Source organism: Leucoraja erinacea, chromosome 20 (genome assembly GCF_028641065.1).
Source record: "Leucoraja erinacea ecotype New England chromosome 20, Leri_hhj_1, whole genome shotgun sequence".
Taxonomy (NCBI): Eukaryota; Metazoa; Chordata; class Chondrichthyes; order Rajiformes; family Rajidae; genus Leucoraja; species Leucoraja erinaceus.
In genome coordinates this window covers 6,179,787-6,203,380 of record NC_073396.1, presented here as the reverse complement: position 1 = coordinate 6,203,380, position 23,594 = coordinate 6,179,787, and the positions used below count along the sequence as shown (strand labels likewise).

At 42.7% G+C, this 23,594-nt stretch overlaps 1 protein-coding gene across 1 annotated transcript in view; it reads right to left on the bottom strand.

Annotated features, from left to right (window-relative positions):
* LOC129706691 (uncharacterized) overlaps nucleotides 1-23,594 on the bottom strand; it is a 98,776-nt gene that overhangs the window by 6,652 nt on the left and 68,530 nt on the right. Inside the window, exons 49-65 of the mRNA XM_055651089.1 lie at nucleotides 23,302-23,420; nucleotides 22,442-22,600; nucleotides 21,109-21,311; nucleotides 19,329-19,417; nucleotides 18,112-18,242; nucleotides 17,536-17,657; nucleotides 16,327-16,477; nucleotides 13,375-13,587; nucleotides 12,524-12,694; nucleotides 8,401-8,541; nucleotides 7,664-7,716; nucleotides 5,979-6,096; nucleotides 4,955-5,040; nucleotides 3,575-3,701; nucleotides 3,214-3,398; nucleotides 2,024-2,114; nucleotides 1,094-1,214 (exon numbers count right to left, since the gene is read on the bottom strand). Coding sequence (XP_055507064.1) covers nucleotides 1,094-1,214; nucleotides 2,024-2,114; nucleotides 3,214-3,398; nucleotides 3,575-3,701; nucleotides 4,955-5,040; nucleotides 5,979-6,096; nucleotides 7,664-7,716; nucleotides 8,401-8,541; nucleotides 12,524-12,694; nucleotides 13,375-13,587; nucleotides 16,327-16,477; nucleotides 17,536-17,657; nucleotides 18,112-18,242; nucleotides 19,329-19,417; nucleotides 21,109-21,311; nucleotides 22,442-22,600; nucleotides 23,302-23,420 — 2,280 coding nt within the window. The remainder of the gene's footprint in view (nucleotides 1-1,093; nucleotides 1,215-2,023; nucleotides 2,115-3,213; nucleotides 3,399-3,574; nucleotides 3,702-4,954; nucleotides 5,041-5,978; nucleotides 6,097-7,663; nucleotides 7,717-8,400; nucleotides 8,542-12,523; nucleotides 12,695-13,374; nucleotides 13,588-16,326; nucleotides 16,478-17,535; nucleotides 17,658-18,111; nucleotides 18,243-19,328; nucleotides 19,418-21,108; nucleotides 21,312-22,441; nucleotides 22,601-23,301; nucleotides 23,421-23,594) is intronic.

Here is a 23,594-nt window from a genome sequence, read left to right as displayed (position 1 = left end):
TCCACAACCAGTGGTCAGTCCTAAAATTACTATCTCGTTGGTGACTCTCGGACTATCTTTGATCAGACATTACTGGCTTTACTTTGCACTAAACGTTATTCCTGTATCAGGTATTCATACGCTGTAAGTGGCTCAATTGTAATCATGTATTGTCCATGTACTGCCGACTGGTTAGCACGCAACAAAAAAATTTCACTGTACCTCGGTACACGTGACAATAAATTCAACTTACATTTCTTTGAAACAATTCATTCTCTAACAGTACAAACACTAAAATGCAACAGTTTGGTGAAGGAAGTGACTGTGGATGCTGGTTTAAACCGAAGATAGAAACAAAAAGCTGGAGTAACTCAGCAGGTCAGACCGTTTTTCTGGAGAGAATGAAAAGGAGAGGTTTTGGGTCGAGACCCTTCAAGGTATTCCACTACTCTTTAACAAAACCCTCTTGAATCCTTCAGCCCCATATCTTCAACTATCTTTTGAAAAATCTTCACACAAATCTTGATCCTTTCTATCCAGTGGCACAGCACCAGAGATCCGGATTCTATCCTGACTACGGGTGCTATCTGTATAGAGTTTGGTACATTCTCCCTGTGATAGCATGGGTTTTCTCTGGGTGTTCTGGTTTCCTCCCACATTTCAAAAACATGCAGGTTTGTAGGCTAATTGGCTGTGACAAATAGAGCACTATTGAACTATCACTTATAAATTGTATTCTGTAAATAGTGTATGGGTGATTGCTGGCCGGCACGGACATGGTGGGCTGAAGGGCCTGTTTCCACACTATACCTCTCAGCTAAGCTAAACCAGAACTCATTTGAACTCCTTCAGTCAAGTTTCATTTCTTGTCACCATTACTAAAATGACTCTAAAAGTTACTGTTGATGTCCCAACATGAACGCCACAAATATAACCTTTCCCTCCTTTTTCTGTCTTCTTGACCTGCCTGTTGTAGTTCGGCAACCTCTCATGCAATTCAAGTCCAAGAATAAAAGTGAGAGGGATGCAACAAAGGCAAGTTTTACATGGAATGTTGCAAGGTTTTACAGGAATCCCTCCAACTAAAATTAGACTTGTAAAAAAAACTATGTACCAGTTGCAGCTCTTGATCTTCGAGATGATGAGAACAGTCTTTGGAGCAAACCTCTTCGTCTATTAATTTTGAACATTGAACTTCTCCCCACGTATGGTCTCAGACCTTCTAAAATAACATCCTGCAAGTAGAAAAATATCAGTTATATATCGTTACTTCAATCAGACAACAGTTTTTTAAAAAGAGCTATAAATGGAAGCTAGAAAAGCAAATAGTTTTCAGAACTGAAAGCATGCTATAATCTCCTTTATTGTCATATGAATATAGAACATAGGGTGGGTGAACTACAGCCTTACAGTGCCAGAGACCCAGTTTGATCCTGACTACGTGTGCTGTCTGTATGGGGTTTGTACGCTCTCCCCGTGACCATGCGGGTTTCCTCCAACATCTTCGATTTCCTCCAACACTCCAGGCGTACAGGTATGTAGGTTAACTGGCTTGGTATAAATGTAAAATTGTCCTTAGTGTGTGTAGGATAGTGTTAGTGTATGAGGTGTTCGCTGTTCTGTGCGGACTCGGCGGGCCTATTTCTGTGCTGTATTTCTAAACCAAACTGTACAGCCCAGGAACAGACCATACGGCCCACTGAGTCAAGTTGTTTCAAGACATATGACAATAAAACACTCTTGACTCTTGATACTGGATCTTCAGACTTTGATTACCCAGGTCTTTAGCTTTTACTTCAATATCTTTTATCCCATCCCTTAATTCCCAATTTCCAAATCCTTGCTTAAAAACAAAAAACTATATACCCGTTGCACTTACTGGTCTTATAGTTAAGGACAGACTTTGCAAATGTTATATCTTCGCCACTTGACCCACTCAATTCATCGTAACATCAGATGCTAAACATTATTAGACAAGGACTTAGCACGCATTTGTCAAAATATTTAAATGCAGCTCAAATTCAAGGCTTAAAAAATGTTATACCCTGTTGACTTTACTCCATGTAGTTCCATTCACAGCAAACACAAGTGTTTCCAGATTTTCGAGTGTGGATGTATTCCATGTGGAGGGGTCACTGGAGAGAAATCAAAAAAATATTTGTACAGTTATAATGCAGTATATAAACTACCATGCAAACGTTTGTTTAAATACATTTAAAACTGAACAGTATGAAATTTAGATGTATGTGTGTTGGAAGAAACTGCAGATGCTGGTTTAAACCGAAAATAGGTACAGCGGTGACTGGCAGCATCTCTGGAGAAAAGGATTTGGTGACGTTTCGGGTCGAGACCCTTCTTCAGACTGGGTGAGTTATTTTGGGCAGGGGATGGGGATGATGATGCAGGCCTCAGATTCTTTAGATTTGTTGGATACATTGCATTCACTGCACACACACTGCCTGACTTACGTAAACTCGAACTTACATCATCAATCCTGTCAGTTTGTGATTTCCACAACACTATATGATTACAGATAGACACAAAAAGCTGGAGTAACTCTTCAGGGAAGGAATGGGTGACGTTTCGGGTCGAGACCTTACGATCACTCAAGTTTACATCGGAAACAAACTGGCAATGGCGGCGGTGCTTACCCAGAAGGCCTCGTGCCACAGAAAGTCCCCCAACGGCGAGACGGAACTCGAGCTGGCAATCCTTTCCCAAAAGGACACATGCCAGAGAAAGTGTGCTGGTGCAGCTGGACACCCGAGACAGTTAATACTCTCAGCGATGGACACACACTGCTGGAGTAACTCAGCAGACCATGCAGCATCTCTGGAGAACATCGACAGGTGGCGCTTCTGGTTGAGACTCATCTTCAGACTTGGTGAGTTATTTTGGGGCAGGGGATGAAGATGGGAATGGGGATGCTGATGTGTAAAATCTGACTTGCTTAAGAGCTCACGGAAGGCAAGTTGGGGAGAGTCAAAACTTAAATTTCACTATATAGTCTGGTTCTTAAAAAATCCATAGCATTAACTTAGCCTTTTCGACCTCAATTCTCCAGAGTTACTTAAAACAAAGAATGATGTCCTATCAGGGAATTAGCACAAAAAAAACCCGAAACATCACTAGATTTGAACAGTACTGAAAACAAGAGACTGAAAGAGTACAGGCTAATTGACAGACCCTAATAATAAAATTAGATGGGAAAGAGGTGATGTTTTTAAAACTCACCCATATCGTGTAACACGGTTAAGCTGGACATTAATTGCATATTTCTGAGTAGGTGTGTATTCGTTACAGTTTTTCAAAGCCTCCAGTATAGAAATATCTGCCTTTGTTATGTCTCCATCGTAGTCACAGACTAGATTATTTAGTATTAGCACCTGATCTCTTGACAGGCCTTGATTGGAAATATTCTGAAATAAAGAACAAATATAAAAATGATAAGCAAGAAAGATGAATGAATTCTGCCAGAGCCGGCAGATTCGTGTCCACAGCCGACTTCCGCGGTCAACTTTGCGGCCCGGTATCCCATCTACAGGCTTCCGGACCTGTATTCAGGAATCGTTGTCAAATAGCAGTATGTACTCACCAAGCAGAGTTTAGCATTTTGCAACAGATCCTTTCTGACTTGAGATCCTTGTGATACAACGTTAATGTTGGCATGCCCAACAGCACGGAAGAAGCTTGTACAGTTTTCAGATGGGAATGCTTCAGGTCTAAAGTGTGAAAATATCGCAGAGTGAATCCCACTATTTGTGCTAAGAAATTTTTTTAAACTGCTTTAAGGCAAAAAACGCAGGGCAGGTTGAAGTGGAGACACAAGGAAATGCAGATGCTAGATTCTTGAGCAAAGCACAAAGTGCTGGAGGAACTCGGTATCGGCTAGCCATTCCTTCCACAGATGCTGCTTGACCCACTAAGTTCCTCCAGCACTTTGGCTGTAACAGTTTTAATCCGACACAGTCATTCACTTGATTCAGTTTTCATTTTCTGGTTTGAAGCATGTTGTTTTCAATAGACTTGACAATATTTCCCCACTCCACTTTTAACAAGGATTATTGGATGATTGTAGGACTTGCAGAAGTTAAAGAAAGGCACAGTAAATGGTAGGCCTCTGGGTAGTGTTGTAGAGGGGAGGGATCTAGAAGCACAGGTGCATGGTTCGTGTCACAGTTAGATAAGGTGGTCAAAAAGGCAGATGGCACATTGGCCTTCATCAGTCAGAGTATTGAGTATTGAATATTGTGTTCAGTTCTGGGCACTATGCTATAGGAAATATATTGTCAAGCTTGATGGGGTTCGGAAAAGATTTACGAGGATGTTGCCAGGACTAGAGGGAGTGAGCTATAGGGATAGGAGAGGATGAGGGGAGATCTTTTGGAGGTGTACAAAATGATGAGAGGAATAGATCGGGTAGATGCACAAAGTCTTTCGCCCAGAGTCGGTGAATTGAGGACCAGAGGACAAAGGTTCAAATGAAGGGGAAAAGAATTAATAGGAATCTGACAGGTAAGTTTTTCACACAAAGGGTGATGGGTGTATGGAAGAGGAGGTAGTTGAGGAGGTAGTTAAGGCTGGCTCTATCCCATCGTTTAAGAAACAGTTAGACAGGTACATGGATAGGACAGGTTTGGAGGGATATGGACCAAGCGCAGGCAAATGGGACCAGTATAGCTGGACATTGTTGGCCGGTGTGGGCAAGTTGGGCCGAAGGGCCTGTTTCCACACTATATCACTCTATGGAGATCAAGTCAATGGATATTTTTAAGGCCGATTTAGATAGATTCTTGATTAGTACAGTTGTCAGGGGTTATGGGAAGAAGGCAGGAGAATAAAGTTAGGTGGGAGAGATAGATCAGCCATGATTGAATGGCGGAGTAGACTTGATGGACCGAATGGCCTAATTCTGCTCCTATCACATCACCTTATGATCTACAAAAAACGGGAATAAAAGTACTGGAAATCTTACGTGTAGAATATCAAGAGATCTGTAGGTAGGTCAGAAATGTTTGATGGGGTGCCACTGGCATTCAGTCTTCTAGACATGCAAATCAGCTGAGGAAACAAGTTTTCATTTGTTAAATAAAATTCTTAAATCGCAAAACAAGGCTCATTTATTTTCTAGCCATTTAATTTTTTTACAGGTTACACTTCATCGGATGTTATCTTTAAAATCTTATTTTCTTTACAGCGAAAAAAATTAAAAGGGATGCAGGAAGACTTTGTGGAGGGATATAGAAAGATTAATTGAAGGGCACATGAAATGTCATCGGGAACAAAAGTGAATTCATCCATTTTAGTAGAAAATGTAGACCTGGATAAAGTTGGATGTGGAGAGGACGTATCCACAAGTGGGAGAGTCTAGGACGGGAGGTCATAGCCTCAGAATTAAAGGACATTCCTTCAGGAAGATAAAGAGTTTCTTTAGTCAGAGGGTGGTGAATCTGTGGAATTCATTGCCACAGAAGGCAATGGAGGCCACGTCAATGGATATTTTTAAGGCAGAGATAGATTCTTGATTAGTGCGGGTGTCAGGGGTTATGGGGAGAAGACAGGAGAATGGGGTTAGGAGGGAGAGATAGATCAGCCTTGTTTGAATGGCAAGGGTCCTAGACACTCCCTCTAGTGAAAACATCCTCTCCACATCCCCTCCATCTAAGCCTCTATCTAGTTTCACTAGTTACCTTTCACATATGGATGCAGGTTTTGTCTAATAACTGAAGGAAGCATTCACTTGTGTGGAGGAAATTCAATGGAGGTTTCCAAATTGATCCCTCCAATTAAGAGGATGAAATGTATTTATAAATTTAGTTGGGAAAATGTTTTCATATGGGTGCACTGCTATTGTAGACGAGCACTTTTTAAATTAAGGGTGCAGTTTGACGCTGTGCTCTTAAAAATCTCAAACCTAAATCAGTCAGAAACCAGCACTCGTATCACAATAAATCACATCCTACGGGCGAACAAAGAGTTTAACTTGTAGGTGAGTTTACCTGATCACTGTTCAGTGAAGCTTTACCCCTTGTGGCTTTAACAAACTTTCTTAATTGTTTAATGTTCAAATTGTGTCCTGCTGCACAACTAAATCCTTGCAGAACAGAGGGAGATGCACTGTAACAAAGATTTAAATGGTTAATCTTTTGCGTCAAATTTTTCAAAGGTTCAGCATTTAGAAATCAGCATGGATTACAATATTATCTTTGAGTAGAATCTGCATGTGGGAGCCGGAGGATGCAGCGTTGGGAACAAAGGGTAGCTCCTGGGGGAAGCGTTGTGAGGGGGGAACAAAGGAGGACTTTGTAACTTTGTCGGCGCCCTTTATGTGGCGACTCTTTTCATACCTTGGGATTTCACTGTGACAATAGAGTATTCATTCATTTGCTATACATTTAATGGCAGAGACATAGAGCTGTAAAGTCGCAGAGATGCTAAGTGCAGATACAGGCCCTTTGTGTCAACTCAACCGTGCTGAGTAAGTTGCCTAACCAAGCTGGTCAATTTGCCTGTGCCTGGCCAAAGGCCCTCCAAACCTTTCCTATGTGTCCAAATGTTTAGTTTTAGTTTAGAGATGCAGCATGGAAAAAGACCATTCGGCCCATCGAGTCCGCGCCGACCAGCGATCCCCGCACATTAACACTATACACCCAGACTATTAACAAGTTACGATTAAGCCAATTAACCTACAAACCTGTACGTCTTTTGAGTATGTGTGGAAACCGGAACCCCCGGGGAAAACTCGCACAGGTCACGGGGAGAACGTACAAACTCTATACAGACAGCACCCGTAGTCAGAAACGACCCCGTCTCTTGGGCGCTGTAAGTCAGAAACTCTGCAGCTGTGCCATCGTGCCGCCCAAATGACTTTTAAATGTTGTCATTGTACCTGCTTAAATTATCTGCTCCGGCAGCTCATTCCATACACGCACCACCCTCTGTGTATAGGAAAAAAGTTGTCCCTCAAGTCCTTTTTATACCTTTCCCCTCTCACAAACCTATGCCCTCCAGTTTAAGACTCCTCGATTCTGAGGAAAATAATGTACCTAGCCACCTTATATATTCCCCTTTTAATTTTATAAACCTCTAAAGTCTCCCCTCAGCCTCTTATGTTCCAGGGAGAAACAAAAAGTCTGAGCCGAACTAACCTCTCCTTGTAACTCAAATACTCCATACCTGGTAAGCTTCTTGTAAATCTTTTTTGCACCCTTTCCACATGAATGCCTGCCTTCATATAGTAGGGTGACCAGTACTTTACTCAGTATTCCATATATTCCTTATTGTATCTTTTGCAGCTGAAACATGATGTCTCAACTCCTATACTCAATACCCTGGCCGATAAGGCAAACATGTCAAATACCTTTTGTACAATCCTGTTGTCAAGGGACTAAGTTCACAAGTTATAGGAGTAGAATTAGGCCATTCGGCCCATCTAGTCCACTCCGCCATTCAATCATGGATGATCCCTGCCTCCTAATCCCATTTACCTGTCTTCTCCCCATAACCCTTGACACCCGTTCTTATCAAGGTTTGTCTGGTTTACCTGGTTTGTCTTACCAAAATGCAACACCTCACATTTATCGGAATTAAACTCCGTCTGCCATTCCTCAGCCCGTTGCGTCATTTGATCAATATACAGTTGAGGGAATAATTACTTCAATGCAAAGGTAAACATGATACTTACTCATCAAAATTTAAGGTAGAATTTCGTATCAAAGTCCTAAAAAACACCGCAGCCTAAAAATAAACATAAATACAATGTTGACTGCACACCAGTTTCAGGAATATTAACTCAACAGTAATTGCTCAACGGGTTTCATCTTTTTTTTGTAAATATGAATGGTCAGTTGTGGCTTCCAAATTAAACCAAGTAGCAGTAGTTAAGTTCTGCTTTCTTTCTCCTATTATGAAAAGATGTTAATGTATCACACCATTTTGCCTTCTGCCCTCAAGCCAATTTCTTATCCACGTTGCCACTGCCCTTTGCTTTCATCCAAACTCTTCAATTTTGCTCACCAGCCTTATTTGTCACTTTGTCAAACATATGAACATCAGTAGAAGAAGAAACTGCAGTTGCTGGTTTACTGAAAAAAAGACACAAAGCACTGGAGTAACCCGGGGAGGGGTGCCAGGCAGAATTGATGGAGAACATGGATAGCAACATTTTGGGTCAGAATCCTTTTTGGACTTGCAGGTCTGAAGGGTTCTGAGCCAAAACATCACTTATTCAGGGATGCTGCCTGATCTGCTGAGTTACTCCAGCACTTTGTGTCTTATCTGATAATTGGGTAAGGAATGAGATGGACAAATCACCTTTATCAACCTTGATAACTTAACAAAATAAGGTAATCAAGCACAGTTTACTATTACCAATTTCATTCCCTCTACTAATTGATGTTGTCCAACAATTCACCAACTTACTTGGAAGTGGTTCCATTGCTTTCCGTTCACCAGATTAAGATTGATATTTCGAGAACTCAGTCGAGGCAAAGCGATTTCAGTAGCAAGCTTGGCTGGAACCCTTTGTAAAAGTATACTGGGGTCACTCGAAGTCTGAGCAATCTACAGAAGAGTTAAACAGATGGAAATGTTTAGTCAGTAGGAAACAAAGCATGATATTTTAAATGCAATAAACACTGCAGGTGATGGAAATCTGACAAAAAAAATGCAGGGGATATTTAGCAGGTCAGGAAGCATCTGTGGAGACACAGGAGTAGAGTTGGAGGTTCATGTCAATGGCCTTTCATCCAAATGATGAGGCTCTGATGAACCCTCATTGGTCTCAAACATGAATTCTCTTTTTCTCTCCTATGAGTGCTGCATGATCTGCTAAATGACCCCAGCATTTTTTTATTTCACTATTTTCAAACTGGGACATCGAGATCATTCTAAAGCCAAAGATTTTTTTAAATTTGAAACCCAAATGTGTGACCAAATTTAAAAACTAAAACCTTTCCAAGCATTTCCTCTTGCCCCCCCCCCAAAATGAACAGAAGGATTAATCATGCCTAACTTCTGAAATTGTGAGGCACCATACCATAATTGAACATAGTGCTCCCAAGTTTGGTAAAATTTAATATGTAGGAAGGAACTGCGGATGCTAGGTTACACCGAAGATAGACACAAAATGCTGGAGTAACTCAACAGGACAGGCAGCATCTCTGGGGAGAAGAAATGGGTGATGTTTGGGGCTGAAGAAGGGTCTCAACGCGAAACGGCACCCATTCCTTCTATCCAGAGATGTTGCCTGCCCTGCTGAGTTACTCCAGAAATTTGTTTATCATCTGTGGTCAAATCTAAGTTTGACACAAGCTTAACAATAACTTGTCAACTTTTAAATGAAAAGGTGGAGACAGTAAGATTGAGGGAGAGCTGGGAAGGGAAGGGGAAGGAGGGAGAAAGCAAGGAGGAGTCAATATTCATACCGCTGGGGTGTAAACTACCCAAGCGAAATATGAGGTGCTGTTCCTCCAATTTGCACTGGGCCTTACTCTGGCAATGGAGGAGGCCCAGGACAGAAAGGTCAGATTCGGAATGGGAGGGTGAGTTGAAGTGCTGAGCCACCAGGAGATCAGTTTGGTTATTGCAAACTTAGCGGAGGTGTTGGGCAAAGGATCGTCAAGCCTGCGCTTGGTCTCACCGATGCAGAGATGTTGGCATCTGGAACAGTGGATGAAGTAGATGAGGTTGTAGGAGGTGCAGGTGAACCTCTGCCGCACCTGGAAAGGCTGCATGGGTCCTTGGATGGACTCGAGGGGGGAGGTAAAGCAACATGTAACAGTTCCTGCAGTTGCAAGGGAAAGTACCCAGGAAGGGAAGGGACAAATTGACCAGGGAGTTATGGAAGGAATGGTCTCTGCGGAAAGCAGAAAGGGGAGGAGATGGGAAGATTTGGCCAGTGGTGGGATCCCGTTGGAGGTGACAAAAATGTAATTGGATTATATGTTGTATGCGACGGCTGATAGGGTGAAAGGTGAAGACAAGGGGGACTCTGTCCTTCTCACGAGTAGGGGGATGGGAAGTGGGAGCGGAGCTGTGGGATATAGAGGAGACCCTGGTGAGAGCCTTATCTATAATAGTAGAGGGGAACTCCCGTTCCCTAAAGAATGGGGACATCTTCGATGCCCTGGTCTGGAACACCTCATCCTGGGTGCAGATGCGGCATAGACAGAGGAATTGGGAGTAGGGGATAAAGTCCTTACAGGAAGCAGGGTGGAAAGAAGTGTAGTCCAGATAGCCATGGGAATCAGTGGGTTTGTAGTAGATGTCAGTCAGTAGTCTGTTAGCTTCGATGGAGATGGTGAGGTCTAGAATGTAGGGAGATGTCGGAAATGGTCCAGGTGAATTTGAGTGCCGGGTGGAAGTTAGTGGTGAAATGGATGAAGTCAGTGCGTTCTGCATGGCTGCAGGAGGTAGCACCAATGCAGTCGTCAATGTAGTGGAGGTAGAGTTTGGGGATTGGGCAACAGTGTGCCTTGAACAAGGATTGTTTCGACGTACCCTACAAAGAGGCAGGCATAGCTGGAGCCTCTGCGCGTGCCCGTAGCTATGCCTTGGATTTGGAGGAAATGGGAGGAGTCAAAGGAAAAGTTGTTGAGGGTAAGGACCATCTCCACTAGGGGGAGGAGAGTATTAGTAGACAGGGATTGGTTGGTTCTGCAGTCGAGGAAGAAACAGAGGATTTTAAGACCCTCCTGGTGAGGGATGGAGGTGTAGGGTGACTAGATATCCATGGTGAGGATGAGGGAGTGGGGGCCTGGAAAATGGAAGTCCTGGAGTAGACGACGAGTGTGTGAGATGTCTTGGACATACGTAGGGAGGGATTTAACCAGGGTGGATAGGATGGAATCGAGGTATGTGGAAATAACTTCAGTGGGACATGAACAAGCAGAAACAATGGGTCTGTCAGGACAGCCAGGTTTGTGGATTTTGGGGAGAAGATAAAATCAGGCTGTGTGGGGCTGGGAAACGATGAGGTTGAGGCTTGGGTGGGCAGGAAGCGATGAAGCCAGTGACGGTGCTCATTTTTATAAATTGTATTTATAAAATTTGTAGCGACCATCTTCGCCCCTTAATATGATGCAATGAGTAGTTTTTAACTATGTCCAAATTATTAATTTAAATTGTAACAGTGAATGGTCGTCAAAGCAGAAATTCCTGGATTGACTGCACCTGACAGGTAATACCCCTCCACGGGTCATTTATTTTAATTATTCACAGGACATAGACAACAATAGCAAAACCATGGCCATCCTCTTTCTTGTCAAAGCATTGAAATGAACTTCATTTGTAATTATAAAGGATTTCAGAACGGTTTGCTTTCTTCATCGGTCAAGGCATTGAGTCAGGAAGTCATGTTGCAGTTTTATTGGACTTTAGTTCAGCCACATTTGGAGTATCGAGTGCAGTTCTGGACGCCCCATTATAGGAAGTATGAGGAGGCTTTGGAGAGGGTGCAGGAAAGTTGTATCAAAATGCTGTCTGGATTAGAGTGCATTAACTCGAAGGAGAGGTTGGACAAACTTGAATTATTTTCTCTGGAGCATCAGAGGCTGAAGCTGATAAATATGTATCCATTTATGGAGGTACACACAAGGCAGTCAGTCAGAACCTTTTTCCCCAGTGTGGAAATGTCATGGACTATAAAATATCAGTTTGAGGTAAGGAGGGCAAAGTTTAAGGTTTTTTTTACACAGAGGGTGATGTATACTTAAAGGCCCTGCTGGGGATGGTGGTGGTGACAGATATAGTGGTATTTAAGAGGCTTTTGGAGAGGCGCATGAATATGCAGAGAATGGTGGGACATGGATTGCGTGCAAGCAGAGCAGATTAGTTTAACATACTATTATGTTTGGTGCAGCCAAAGGGCCTGTTCTTGTGCTGAATTGCTTAGCGTTCCAAGAAAGTATAAAGATCAGTACCCACTAGCCCACGTTCAAAAGACATATGATACCATCCGATGTAAAATGGCCATTTTTAATGTCCATCGTCCACAAGTTTATCAATGACTATTATAAATTTCCATAGATACACCATTGAAAGTATACTGTCATATTGCATCACAGCTTGGTTTTGGAGCAGCTCTGGCCAAGACCGCAAGAAATTGCAGAGAGTTACGGATGTAGCCTAGTCTATCACAAAGATCAAACTCCCCACCTTTGACCATCTATACTTCACACTGCCTCAGAAAAGCAGTCACATATTTAAAGACTTGTCCAAACATTCATTCTTCCTGCTCCCTTCGGGCAGGAGACACAGAAGCATGAAAGCGCACACCACTAGACTCTGGAACAGTTTCTTCCCCTCTGTTACAGTATAAGGCTCAATGCATAATTCCCCTATACTCCAATGCGGACTTTGGACATTTTCTATGGAACGGGTACTCCACAATGCTGAAATCTGTATTCTGCACTCTTTGTCCTTTGCTTCACTTTTTGTACTTGTATTTGACTTGACTGTATTTATGCATAGTCTTATCTGATCAAAGTAAAACTTTTTACTTTACCTCGGTACTCATGACAATAATAAACTTGAACGCACTTACCTTTTGGACAATGATTTGTTGTGAAGGTGCAAAAGCAAGCAATATGTTGTCAACAAATGTGCTGTCATTAACAGCATCGACGATCACACTGTTATTGATATTCTTCAACATGCCACTTGAAAGACCAGATACCAAGGATCCCATTGACAATAGGTTGGCGGCATTGTTAAACTAGTAACAAAAATAAATTAAAACATAGTTAGATGCCAGATTTAGAAATGCTATTATTTTGGCTATTGGCCCGATAACATGTAGCTCCACTTATTGGCAATATTAGGTACCAGAGATTATAGTAACATTAGGCAGTATATTAGTAATCTTAGGCCACATTAGGCACCAGTGGTTCGAGTAATAGGGCTACTTTGCAGCTAATTTGATCTCAAATAATAAATGATACCAATAGGTATCACTGGTACTCTACAGCCAATTACACATCGAGCCAGGAAATGTGGGCATCTAGAGTGGATTTTTTGTGAAGGGCCCATCCTCTCCTTCTGGAAATAAGTAATGGCTTACATGTGGAACAACATCAGGGCAGTGTTTGACTCCCTGTTAAGTAGGAATAATTACAATTTGCAGCAGATCAAGAGTTAAAGCCTTGCATGTCAGTTGGCATTACTTCTGCGTGTAAAATGGCCTCCATGCTCCCTGCACAATCTACACGGTGAACCACAGTACAATTTCCTGAATACTAATTATATTTTATGTGTTTTTTTAGATTGAATAAGCGATATGGGCCATTAAAAAGTTATATTTCTCCACAGAATCACTTGCCCAGTATTATTAAATGGACATGTGGAATTAGTTGTATTAATTGTATCAAGCACTCTCTTGATACAATTAAATCTTACCTGGAAGTTTGCACTCATTAACTTTGCGACCAATGCATTGGCTGCTCCAGGAGTCCACCCTTGCACCTTGCCCAAGGTTCCCAGGGATTTCAGTACATCAGTATCATTGATGGTACCGATCTGTGTTATTGAGAGTCCAACAGCCGACTGGCCCAGTGTAACAAGATTATCCGATGATAAGACATCAATTTTACTTGCAAGGGCATCTGCAAGCTGTTTAAAAAAAACCACACACACACAAAATTAGATGAGATTTGCTAAATAAATTTAACAAAATAAATTTAAATTTAGAGGAACTTAAAACGATGGTTCAGAAGATGATTTGATAAAGTTTTAAAAGCAAGGAGTGAGATGTAAAGATGAAGATGTTCAGGTAAAGGATTCCAAACAATGACTAAGCTGCTGGAGATGCATGGGACAGAAAAACTGTAAGGGAAATCGAGCATCCCATATCGATCTCATGTTGCGAAGCAAATCTCTGAGTGAAATAAGGCAAGACATTTCAATATGGGCTTGCTGCACTGTACATGAAGGTGTGTTGATCCTGTACTACTTATAGAACTTATGCTTAGATGACTCCAACACAGATGCAACCTATGTAGGGAGGAACTGCCGATGTAGATTTCAACTGAAGACAGACGCAAAACGCTGGAGTGGCTCAGCGGGCCATGCAGCATCTTTAGAGAGAAGGAATAAGTGACATTTCAGATTGAGTCCCTTCTTCAGACTGAGAGTCAAGGGAAAGAGGAACAAGAGATATAGACGGTGCTTAGAACAAATGAAATTAATAGAAACATAGAAATTTGGTGCAGGAGTAGGCCATTCGGCCCTTCGAGCCTGCACCGCCATTCAATATGATCATGGCTGATCATCCAACTCAGTATCCCGTACCTGCCTTCTCTCCATACCCCCTGATCCCCTTAGCCACAAGGGCCACATCTAACTCCCTCTTAAATATAGCCAATGAACTGGCCTCAACTACCCTCTGTGGCAGAGAGTTCCAGAGATTCACCACTCTCTGTGTGAAAAAAGTTCTTCTCATCTCGGTTTTTAAAGGATTTCCCCCTTATCCTTAAGCTGTGACCCCTTGTCCTGGACTTCCCCAACATCGGGAACAATCTTCCTGCATCTAGCCTGTCCAACCCCTTAAGAATTTTGTAAGTTTCTATAAGATCCCCTCTCAATCTTCTAAATTCTAGAGAGTATAAACCAAGTCTATCCAGTCTTTCTTCATAAGACAGTCCTGACATCCCAGGAATCAGTCTGGTGAACCGTCTCTGCACTCCCTCTATGGCAATAATGTCCTTCCTCAGATTTGGAGACCAAAACTGTACGCAATACTCCAGGTGTGGTCTTACCAAGACCCTGTACAACTGCAGTAGAACCTCCCTGCTCCTATACTCAAATCCTTTTGCAATGAAAGCTAACATACCATTCGCTTTCTTTGCTGCCTGCTGCACCTGCATGTCTACCTTCAATGACTGGTGTACCATGACACCCAGGTCTCGCTGCATCTCCCCCTTTCCCAATCGGCCACCATTTAGATAATAGTCTGCTTTCCCGTTTTTGCCACCAAAATGGATAACCTCACATTTATCCACATTATACTGCATCTGCCAAACATTTGCCCACTCACCCACCTATCCAAGTCACCTTGCAGTCTCCTAGCATCCTCCTCACAGCTAACACTGCCCCCCAGCTTAGTGTCATCCGCAAACTTGGAGACATTGCCTTCAATTCCCTCATTCAGATCATTAATATATATTGTAAATAGCTGGGGTCCCAGTACTGAGCCTTGGGGTACCCCACTAGTCACTGCCTGCCATTGTGAAAAGGACCCGTTTACTCCTACTCTTTGCTTCCTGTTTGCCAGCCAGTTCTCTATCCACATCAATACTGAACCCCCAATGCCTTATGTTTTAAGCACAACCTATTAGTATGCAGGAGAACCTATTAGTATGCAGGAGAAATATGTTACTGAGTTACTGAGAAATATGTTACTGAGCTTTTTGTGTCTAATAGTTGTATAACATAGAAACATAGAAAATAGGTGCAGGAGTAGGCCATTCGGCCCTTCGAGCTTACACCGCCATTCGATATGGCTGATCATCCAACTCAGTATCCCATCCCTGCCACATCTAACTCCCTCTTAATATAGCCAATGAACTGGCCTCAACTACCTTCTGTGGCAGAGAATTCCACAGATTCACCAGTTGGTGAGACTGCATTTAGAGTATTGTGTTCAGTTCCGGGCAGCATGTAATAGGAAAGATGTTGTCAAGCTGCAAAGGGTACAGAGAGGATTTACGAGGATGTTGCCATGACTGGAAGGTCTGAGCTATAGGGAGAGGTTGATAGCCTGGGACTAGAGCACATCTTAAAGAGGTATATAAAATCATGAGAAGAATAGATCGGGTGGATGCCCAGAATAGGTGACTCGAGGACCAGAGGACATAGGTTTAAGGTGAAGGGGAAAAGATTTAATTGGAATCTGAGGGGTAACTTTTTCACACAAATGGTGGTGGGTGTATGGAAAAAGCTGCCAGAGGAGGTGGTTGAGGCTGGGACTATCTAACTAAACAGTTAGACAGGTACATGGATAGGACAGTTTTGGAGGGATACAGACCAAATGTAGGCAGGTGGAACTAGTGTAGCAGAGACATGTTGGCTGGTGTGGGCAAGTTGGGCCGAAGGGCCTGTTTCCCCCTGTATCACACTATGACTATGACTCAACCTCCTGTTGTAATGAATTGGCCAGCCAGGAACAGAACTACAAGATGCACTGCAGTCAATCTTTCCCCAGTGGCACACTGCACCATCGTTATGGAAATGACACAGAGGTGAGGGATCAAAGGATATCGTGATGAATTGTGGAAGGTCTATTACAACGGAGGCATATGAATATCTTACGAAAATGTATTAAACACCCCGTTCAATCTTGCAAATTCCTACCTGTATCTGAATGTCAGTGGGTGCAGTTCCATTTGCACTGGGATTCAGGCAGGCACGGTTTGCCTTTTCGAGCAAAACTAAAGCCTGCTGAGCGTTTAAAGATTCAACTGACGGGGTGCCAACAATAAAACAGACCAAGCTGTCAGGAATGCTGTTGAAAGACCAAAAGAGCAAACAATTCAGCAATCAATGTTTCAATATCGGTGAGATGTAAAGCATAGATCATGGAATAGTTCAGCATAGAAACGGGCCCTTCGCCCCACGGTGACTGCCTCAAACATGATGCAATTAATCTCAACTATCTGGACATGATCCTTGTCTCTCTATCCCTTACATTTCCATGTGGCTATCCAAAAGCCTCTCAAACGCCACTATTGTATCTACCTCCACCACCACCCGTCAATGCGTTCCAGGCCTCCACCACGCTCTGTGTGAAAAGTATGCGGACCCACGCGGTCACAGGGTGAACATGCAAACTCCACACAGACAGCAACCAAGGTCAGGATCAAACCTGGCTCTCTGTGTGAGGCAGCAACTACCAGCAGTGCCACAGCAATGCCATTTTCTGTTTGAAATTCTCATTTAATCGAACTAGTTAAAACCAGTATATCTGTAAGTTTGGTTAACTTTTGTTACTTGTTCAGAAATTGTTTTTCCCACTTGGAGAAGGATGAACCATTCCAATATTTAGATTATTTTTACTCACGCTCAAAGCCAAAAGCAAATTGGTGGAACAGCACCTCATATTTTGCTTGGGCAACTTACACCCCAGCGGTATGAATATTGATTTCTCTAACTTCAAGTAACCCTTGCACCCCCTCACTCTCCATCCCTCCCCACGCTAGCCATTGTACTAATTTCACTGTGGTCCTGCTGAGTTTCATTGTTTGTAAAACCCACCTAGCGCACTGCAAACAATAGCCCATTTCCTTGATCATTGTCACTTTTTTGCATATCTTTCGTTCATTTGTTCTATCTCTCTCTACATCGCCGTTTATATCTCTCATTTCCCTTTCCCCTGACTCTCAGTCTGAAGAGGGTCTCGACACAAAACATCACCCATTCCTTCTCCCCAGAGATGCTGCCTGACCCTGCTGAGTTACTCCAGCATTTTGTATAGACCTTTGGTTTAAACTACAGCATCTGCCATTCCTTCCTACACTTATAGAAAATATTCCCTTGCTTATGAATGTTGCAGGTAATACATACCCTGTGACATTAATGGCTCCATTTGTGAACAGTGCACTGGCATAAAAGCTTTGGATATCTTTTGGAAGATTAAGATTCATCAGAAGATTCAGATTGCTCTGGTCGGCTGTAAATAGCTTCAACTGTGGAAAAGAGATAGTAAGAGTATTAGCATTTTGGCAACAAAGGAATTTGTTTTGCAGCGGTAGAGTTGTTGCCTTCCAACCCGGGTTAGATTCTGACTACGGGTGATGTCCGTACGAAGTTTGTATGTTCTCCCCGGGATCTGCGTATGTTTGTTCCGTTGCCGGTTTCCTCCCACACTCCAAAGAAGTTCAGGTTGGTAGGCTAATTGACTTCTGTAAATTGTAAATTGTCCCTAATGTGTGTAGGATAGTGTGGGACTCGGTGGGCCGAAAGGCCTGTTTCAGGTCTGAGTCTCTAAACCAAACTAAAACTAAAGCCACGATCGTATCTGACCACCAACACCCTTGGGAGCACCTTCAAAGCACCCACCCGCCAAATTATTTAAATTTGTTCAAGTATAGATGAAGGATGCAAAATAACTAAAACTATGAACAATGTAGTCATACATACTGTTGCATCATCAGTCAGCAAGGCCAAGTCATCTATGCTTGTGTAAACCAGAAATTTCCCAATGTAATTGGCAAACCAGGCAGTTGAGTTCAAAGCCGGGTTTCTTGCATTATAACATCTTGTTTTGGGGCCTAAGCAAAAAATAAGCAGCAATTAAAAGTGTGTAACATTCACTTTTCTTCCGAACTAGAGGCTCTCTTGTGGATTAGATCGCCATTAGCATCTAGAAACATGCATTGAAATGGAACCACACAGCGTGAGAACCATTTCGACCCAATACTAGCAGTGATGGAGTTTTACACACAGACTCCACTTTTCCTGAGTCATCGGTGCCGGCTCCAATTTATTCAGTACATTTTCAGACCTCTAGTTTCCCTCTCTCCTGACCCTCAGTCTGAAGAAGGGTTTTGACCCAAAATGTCACCTATTCCTTTTCCCCAGAGATGCTGCCTGACCCGCTGAGTTACTCCAGCACTTTGTGTCTATCTTCGGTCTGCTCTGGAATTCCTTTCACTTTGTCACTATGTCTAACACTTAGTGGGTCAGGCAGCATCTCTGGAGGACATGGAGATGTGACAATTTGTGTCAGGACCCTTCAGACACTCTCTGAAACATCACCTATCCATTTTCTCCAGAGATGCTGCCTGAGCTACGCCAGCATTTTGTGCCTTTTTTTACAAAGTAAAGTATTGTTGCTGGTAATATCACAGAATAGGTTGGCACTTGGGTGGATTTGGACCCGATTCATTTCTTTGAATACCTCATTGGGACGTTTCTTCAGACTCAGCCTTCAGACATGATCCCTATTGCCTGTTAAGTGGGAGTAATTTCATGTTGGTGGCATTTTGTCATGCTTTGTCCTGCCACTCCCCTCTTCCAGCTTCTTCTCCCCCCCATTTCCCCCCTCATCTGATTGGTATGGGTATCAGAGGTTATGGGGAGAAGGCAGGAGAATGGGGTTTGGAGGGAGAGATAGATCAGCCATGATTGAATGGCAGAGTTGGTTTGATGGGCCGAAAGGCCTAATTCTGTTCCTACTTCTTATGATCTCATGACGTCAAACCTATGTCCTCTGGTTCTCGATTCCCCTACTCTGGGCAAGAAACCCAGTGCATCTACCCAATTTATTCCTCTCATGACTGTGTATGCAATCATAGATCACGAACTATAGCAATATGATTTCAAAACTCAATGACTGAACAAAATACGTGGAATACCTGTTTGGAGATAATCTCTAATGCTCCTATACAGTTGCTGCTGAATCTTCCTTGGAAATTCGGAAATCCGTGCATTCAGAGTTCGTATTCTAAATGGGAAAGTCAAAAGTTGTCAGTACTCAATCTTTTACTCAGTATCATAAAGATTTTTCTGAAGGAATATTTGACTTTAAATGTAAATGTAAACTGGCCTATCTGTGATAGAAAGCTGAATCAAAACTCATAAATGCATTATTCCTTCCACCATCTAATAAATCAGATCTAAAGAAGATATCAAACTGAAGGATAATTCTTCACTAGCATTTGACAACATCACCTGCAAAAACATACTTTTCATCATTTGCCTTTCTATTTCCATTAAGTGAAAGGAGTACATAAAGAGAGAAGATTACACAAATGTATTAATATTGACAATTTAGTTTTTCATCTGTTAATCTTATTGTCACTCCACAGCACACAAACAGCCCTTTGGCCCATCGAGTCTGTGCCAACTGTCAAAGAACCCATTGCTGCATTAATTCCAGCCTAACCCATTTTATTCTCTCCACATTCCCATCGACTAACAAGTTCAAGTGAGTTTATTTTCATGTGTTCCTGATAGGACAATGAAATTCTTGCTTTACTTCAGCACACAGAACATAGTAGGCATTTACTATGCCTACTACATTTACACACCCCCTCCTCTCAGATTCTAGCACTCACCTACAATTGGGAGAAATCTACAGTGGCCAATTAATCTATCTACCTGGGCGGCAAGGTGGTGCAGCGGTAGAATTGCTGCCTTACTGCGCTAGAGACCCGGGTTCGATCCTGACTACGGGTGCTGTCTGTTTGGATGGAGTTTGTACATTCTCCCCGTGACCGTGTGGCTTTTCCCTGGGTGCTCCAGCTTCCTCCCACATTCCAAAGACGTACAGGTTTGTAGGTTAGTTGGCTGTGGTAAAGGTTGTAAATTGTCCCGAGAGTGTAGGATAGTGCTAGTGTACGGGGATCGTTGGTCGGTGCGGACTCGGTGTGCCAGAGGCCTGTTTCCGCGCTGTATCTCAAAAACTGAACTAAACCAGCTTGTTTTTGGCATGCGAGGGTAAATCAGAGCACCCAAAGGTAGCTTACGTGGTTTCAGGGAGAACTTGCAAACTCCATGCAGGTAGCATCAGTGGTCAGGATTGAACCTGGGCCATTGGAGGTGGTGAGGCAGTGGCTCTACTAGCTGCACCACTGTGCCTGGGGTGTAGAACTGTCATGGTTAAAAGGTGCTGAGCAGAATACATGCTTTTAATTGGCAATGTGGAGCTTTGTGCACGTGAGTTGCAGAGGAGGCACAAATGCCGCAGGGAAAGCAATTGTAATGGCTGTACTTCGTATCTCAAGAGTATATTTTTTATTTAACAGCCACTGACAAAACAAACTCAACATTCTTTGCAATGTCTCATTGTAATTAAATTATTTTTGAACACAGTTCTTGAACACAGACGGCACAGTAGCGCAGCTGGTAGAGCTGTTGCCTCAAAGCGTCGGAGAACCGTGTTCGATCCTGACCTTGGGTGCTGTCTGTGTAGACTTTGCACATTCTCCCTGTAACTGCATGGCACATTCTGGGAGTAGATGTGAAAGTGGGATAACATAGAACTGGGTGGGCGGGTGATCAACAGTTGGTGTGGACTCGGTGGGCTGAAGGACCTGTTTCTCAGCTGTATCTCTAAACTAAACACCAAACACAGTCAATACTTCAAATACTTCAGAGAGAGGAATAATTTGAAAACCAAAACTGAGAACATACATGATCTGAGCTTTACTGCAGTTGCTGTTAGTTAAAAGTATATCGGTCAAATTTCCATTCAGTTGTGGAATCAGGAGTTGGAGTCTGGTATCAAGCCAGACCTGAAGCTCATTTTCATTAGAAGTGGAAATGACTGGTTCAGCGCGGGTTAGAACTTCACTCAATAACACAGTTCCCACCTCTGGAGCCAACGATATTTTGTTCTAGAAAAGTTAGCAAAACAGAATTAGAATACCAAGTTATGTCAAAATAAAGATGTGCCGATACTAACATTTACATGCAAACATTTCTTGATGCATACATTCTGTAAAGTTTTCAGCTGTAAGGCTTTAGGGCGGCACAGTGGCGCAGTGGTAGAGTTACTGCCTTCCAGCGCAAGAGACCCAGGTTCAATCCTGACTATGAGTGCTGTTTGTACAGAGTTTGTAAATTCTCCCCATGACCTGTGTGTTTTTTTCCGGGTGCTCAGGTTTCCTCCCGCACTCCAAAGATGTACAGGTTTGTCAGTTCATTGGCTTGGTAAAAGTGTAAATTCTCCCTAGTGTGTGTAGCATAGTGCTAGTGTACAGGCATCGCTGGTCGGCATGGACTCGGTGGGGCCGAAGGACCTATTTTCACTGTATCTCTGAAGTAAGCTTTCAGCTCATCAGCAATGTTTCCATTTACCACATTCTGTGGCACTTTATTAAATATGTCTGGTTGGGATAGAGGGTTTTAGTGAAGGTTCGTTGGATTTATCCTTGGAATGGTGGACGAAAAGGATGGTGAAATTATCATTGAGTAGAGATGAAGCTGACTGGGCCTATAGTTTAGATGAACCAGACACCATTTCACTGGTAGACAAAAGTGCTGGAGAAACTCAGCGGGTGCAGCAGCATCTATGGAGCGAAGGAAATAGGCAACGTTTCGGGCCGAAACCCTTCCGAAACTATTTCCTTCGCTCCATAGATGCTGCCGCACCCGCTGAGTTTCTCCAGCACTTTTGTCTACCTTTGATTTTCCAGCATCTGGAGTTCCTTATTAAACACCATTTCACTGGAACAGACGGCATTCTTACAATCTTCACAGGCTAAATGAAAAACCATATGGGTCGAGACCCTTCTTCAGACTGAGATAACTGGAGTAACATTTTGTGTCTATCTTCAGTGTAAATCAGCATCTGTAGTTTCTTCCTACACATTCCCTTGGGCAGGTTATGCTCGTTAATTTTTTCAAAGGTTTTCAGTTACTCCAGCACTTTGTGACCTTTCTTTTGTAACAAGTATATCTGGTCGTCAAAGTAAAGCTTCACTCCAGTTGACCCAGAGTTTGATTAGCTGCTGATATTTCCTACCTGCTTAGCATCACGACTGAAGATGTCCATAAACTCAGTAATGTTGTCAGCTGAGGTACGGTTCATGATCTTCCGTACATTAACCGGACTGCTGAGAATTCCATTGCTGGCAGATAATTGTGCGAGCTGTCTGATCGTGAGCAAATCTACAACATCGACCTAGAAAATAAATAACACATTCAGTTTATCCATAGGTTTTTTATTGTTTCCGTGATGGATAGTCTTTCATATAACCATATAACATATAACAATTACAGCACAGAAACAGGCCATCCCAGCCCTTCTAGTCCGTGCCGAACACTTATTCTCCCCTAGTCCCATCTACCTGCACTCAGACGATTTCTTTTCAGTCCATAAACCTATCCAATTTATTTTTAAATGATAAAATCGAACCTGCCTCCACCACTTTCACTGGAAGCTCATTCCACACAGCTACCACTCTCTGAGTAAAGAAGTTCCCCCTCATGTTACCCCTAAACATCTGTCCCTTAATTCTCAAATCATGTCCTCTTGTTTGAATCTTCACTACTCTCAATGGAAAAAGATTATTCACGTCAACTCTGTCTATCCCTCTCATCATTTTAAAGACCTCTATCAAGTCCCTCTATCAATATGTTACTCATTGCTCTTGCATTCAATTGTTGGTGGGCCGAAGGGCCTGTTCCCACGCTGTATCTCTAAAAAAAACTACTTTGGAATCCCATTGGAATATACAACCTCATTGCACACCGTCTCATCAGATTGCACAGTTTCTCACCCACTATACAAAGAACCCAGAAATTGCTGGTTATGCAGATTATTTTACAGGGTACAGTATAACAAAATCCATTATACTTTCTTATGTGATTTAACGAACTTACCCCCCTAAAGTTGCTGTTCAGGGATATTAGTTCACTGTATTGAGACTGTGATCGGAATTTGCCGAAGTTCTTTAATATCCAGTCTCGGCTCTCCGAAGCTTTTCCAGTGCATGCAGCACCTGCAAACAGAAGGTGGATCAGGGTTACTACTTTCACACTTCATTCAGTCAAAGCAAAGCTCATAACTTTACACCAAAGTAGCCAGGTGAACCATAGGTGTACGGTGTCGCACGCTGGGAAAACAAAGGGTCACATTTCTCCTTGATATCTCAGTTACTTCAACCACAATTGCC